The sequence below is a fragment of the Gouania willdenowi genome, chromosome 12, assembly GCF_900634775.1.
Source record: "Gouania willdenowi chromosome 12, fGouWil2.1, whole genome shotgun sequence".
In the NCBI taxonomy this organism is placed as follows: Eukaryota; Metazoa; Chordata; class Actinopteri; order Blenniiformes; family Gobiesocidae; genus Gouania; species Gouania willdenowi.
In genome coordinates this window covers 22,625,651-22,629,782 of record NC_041055.1, presented here as the reverse complement: position 1 = coordinate 22,629,782, position 4,132 = coordinate 22,625,651, and the positions used below count along the sequence as shown (strand labels likewise).

The window sequence follows — 4,132 nt, the reverse complement described above, 5'->3', positions numbered from 1 at the left end:
ATATTATATGATATATTACATTCTCTATGTCCAGAAAGAAGCAAGGAGAGAAAAAAAATTCTCAGTCACAAATTTTAAACACTTTTTTTGCCAAGTTTACACTGAGATAATGATATTACAGCATTATACATAAAATCATTAATAATACATTAAAAAAAATTCAAAGACTTACACACCTACGCTCAATAAAATAGGAAAACCAATAACATTCTGAACACTATGTTCATTATTGTCTAAGGAAACTCTTTTTGTACATTATTTTAAACTGAAATACATTCAAACTTTTTCTGCAAAGAATTCCACATTGTTACTGCAACAACAGAAATGCACATCTGCTGCTTTTAGGTTGCAAATTGATGTTTGAAATGACATTTACTTCTGTGGTTTTTAACAATCCTGACTTAATAAACACAATCTTAATCAATCATCATGAATCATTTGATTTTTTTATTATAAATTTATATATAGACACTTTTTTCTGACTAAGCCCACTTGTCTAAACAGATAAAATGATGAATGTTGTCTCTTGTATTCTCAGGAGTTGAGGTGGGTTCAGGAGAAATCAGCAGCCCTCACATGGATCAGCTGACAGAGAGATCCACCGTGACTCTAAAGCGACTCAACCCTCGCTGACAAGTGCTGGACCGAGTCTGTTCAGTGTAAATGTAGCATTAACTTATGAATAAACAGAAAGATGGGTTCTATTTTATTATGTTCACTTACAGACTGCTTTTCTTCAATGTTCGGAAACTTCCGTCTAGTTTAGTTCTCACACCTATGCCTTTTTCCACCCAAATGCTATCATTTTAAAATGTATTTTTTGTTGTTGTTTAAAAAACACCATCATATTTAAATTAAACAAGATTATCATAGTTTTCTTATTGTTTGTGCTGCTTGTATGTATATTATTTGTTTGAAACCAACTACTGTAAAGAACGCTCTTGAAATTAAACCAAAGCTATCAATCATCTGTTGTTTGACCATTGATTTCAACAGTTATAAGTGCATTTTGGTAATATGTAATAGTATAAATGTGTTGCCACAATGCCGTAAGTGAAATAAATGACTATTGATGTAGAATAGAATGAATAGAACAGAATGTTTTTATTGTTGTTATACACAAGGTACAATGAAATTCACTCAACTCAACTTTATCCATATAGCGCAAATTACAACAAAGTCATCTCAGCGCGCTTAACAAAATATAAGGTCCATAGTAAGAAAGAAAGAAAGAACTCAACAAGATTAAGAGACAACTATTGTGGTGCAAGATACAGAACAAATAGAAAGAAAGATGGATATGCGTATTTACAAGAGGAGCCCCGAGGACGATAAATAAATAAACAAACAGTGAGAAAAGCCACAAGTAACTGGTTTATCTCAAAGACAGTCAGAAAAGAGACAATTCTGGCCAAACATAACCTGAAGAATGAATTAAATAAAAATACAGACTGCACCATTAAGATTTATTTATGTTTTTTTCCCCATGTTGAGAGATTCACAGATGTATAAATCACCACCAACCCCTCACATCTGTCTTCACATGCTTATTTATTATCTTTCATTGTCAGTGTTGGGTAAGTTATTCTAAACGTGTAATCTATTTATATTATGTGTTACTGGAATAAAAATGTAATGTACTGTTTTTTAAAATGTAAATGAGTTACTTTTGGTCCAGAACACTAATTATATCACACTGATAGTGTGCGAACGACATCGGTCTAAGTTTTGTTTCAAATACTTCTGCTGTTTCAGGAGCAGAAAGCTCTTTTTAGTTCCTCATAAGTTATATTTAACTATAATGATCATCTTTTTTTTTTTTCCTCAAATAATTGCAAACAGTGAGAAAACAAAGCAAATGTGCACTTAAATTAAATATGCATGTAACTTGAGTTACTTTAATTGTAGCTAGTAATATATTACAAAAATAACTGTTCATTATACATCTCACTGGGCTAGTGCCTGCCTGCCTGTCAGGAATATTCTATTCCTTTTTCTTTTTTGTTGTATATTTGGGAGTCTTGCGTTTTCTCTTGTTGCTAGGACATGGTTGTAGAAATCATGAGAAAAACCCCCATGTGAACATTTTTAATGGCACTCAGACAGAAAATTGTGGATTCTATCTGGGACATGAAGAGAAAAGATCTTTTGGGCCAAAAATATGTCGGTGTCTGGAAGATGGCTTGGTTTCACATGATGAGACATGCACAAATAAGGGGGGAAAAATGAAAAGTTTCACCAATTGAAATGTATACAAGTCGGAAAATGTCCCTTAGCTGTAAACATCAACCTCAATAAGTTCTAGAAAAAGAAACAGACTTCTTATGACTTCTCCTGTTCACCATCCTTTACACATGACAACTTCATTTTTGACACTTTTATGATGTGAACGTATGTGTAGTAGAGTCTCAGAAAGCTATACAGCATTTAAAATACAACAAAACAAATAAAAACGGAATAAAATTACAAATTACAAACAACTGAAAAGCAGCAATAACAGAGTGATGAAGAGTTTTGGGGCACTGACTGAAAAAAAAGCATAAAAAGAATGCTCTACAACCAGAGTTTTAAAGCTATAGGGAGATTATTTATAGATTTATAACCAATATAACATTTATTGATCCTACATGTCATGAATTCTTCACCAAATACTACCAGCTAAATTCTTTATGTAGTAGTTATAACTATATATGGATTTTTATATAACCTCACGCAGTGATGACAAACAGATGCGTGAATCGTGCATGTTATTTACTTTTCAAATATGCAGCCGCAAACTTAATAATGTATCAATATTGAGGTTATCAATAAAACAGAAAAATTCAAGTTTGTAGTATTGTTTCTATATAGTTGCTACTTCATTTTAACAGATTTTCCCTGTAAAGGTGCATGGTGAGATGTATTATTATATGGACTTTTTTTTTTTTTCTTTAAAAAAAAAAAAAAAAAAAAAAAAATCTTTTTAAAATTATTTTTGAAAAATATTGCTTTATTATTCAAACAAAGAAAAAGTTGAATTCTTTTCAAGAAGTCAAATAGTGCATAACGACGGAGATATGAACCAATACTAAATACCACCATGTTGTGACATGGGTTTATGATAAATGCAAATACATCCTGCTCAAAGAGAAGTATGTAATAACCACTCAGTTTAGAGAACATATTGCTAAATATAGTGTTATTATCTTCACCTCTGACTCTTACAAACAATGTTTTCAAGTATTTCGCCTGTTTATTTCCTGTGCTTCCTGACACCTGTGAAAATGGTCCTTCTTCCTGTTGTTGTTGTGTCTGCCCAGGACAGGAATTTAAAAGCCACTTTTTTTGTTTTGTTTTTTCAAGTGACACTCCAAACAATTTGTATTTGTCACTGTCAGACACTCTCAAGGTCTGGTCGGATGGCTTTAAATAATATTATTAGAATTAAAACTAAATAAGAACATTTTATAACTGAAAAAAAATATATGCGTTTGTGCTTCAAAGTAATAAATAACGCCGGAAAAGCGAAACGTATTACAGCTTGGATCAACAACCTTGTGGCTGAAATGTTTGAAATTTTAAAATCTGTCCTAGTTCTCACCCAGCTCAAAGGATTTCCTGATTTTCACATTCCTAATGATTGCCTGACCGATCCTGGGTCCTAAGGACAAACTTCCCTGAAAAATGGCATGAAGGACAACACGTCTGGGATGTAAGTCCTCATTCCAAGGATCCGATTGACACGCACGCCCTTGCACTGATAGGTGTCAGATGTGCAAGAGCACAAGTGTTCACAAGTGCACAAGACTTGAAAGTTCCCCCGCTGTCCCCTGAGAACCTGCATCCAAACAAAGGACCCTGGAAAATAACAGGAAAGCATTGGTGAGAAATACCCTTTATCTGACTCCCTGAGCACGTCACTGCCGTCTCTGCAGAAACAAAGGTGCGTGAATGGAGTAGTAAATAACACTGATTTACCGCAAATAGATGTTCTGGTATTTACAGTTGTGCCCTGCCTAAGGAGATTGTTTATCCTAAATGTAGACTGACAGGCCTCATTGCAGACAACAACCCAACACAGCAACTACATGAACTGATTGATCACACTGAGTGCAGGTGTCAAAACTCAAACTTTCAAGAAGTTGCAAGAAGG

General features: G+C 33.5%; 1 protein-coding gene across 1 annotated transcript in view; it reads left to right on the top strand.

Annotated features, from left to right (window-relative positions):
- esm1 (endothelial cell-specific molecule 1) overlaps positions 1–966 on the top strand; it is a 2,778-nt gene extending 1,812 nt beyond the window's left edge. The window contains exon 3 of the mRNA XM_028463186.1: positions 539–966. Within this exon, the coding sequence (XP_028318987.1) occupies positions 539–633 (95 nt within the window). The 3' untranslated portion in view covers positions 634–966. The remainder of the gene's footprint in view (positions 1–538) is intronic.
- The last annotated feature ends 3,166 nt before the right edge of the window (positions 967–4,132 follow it).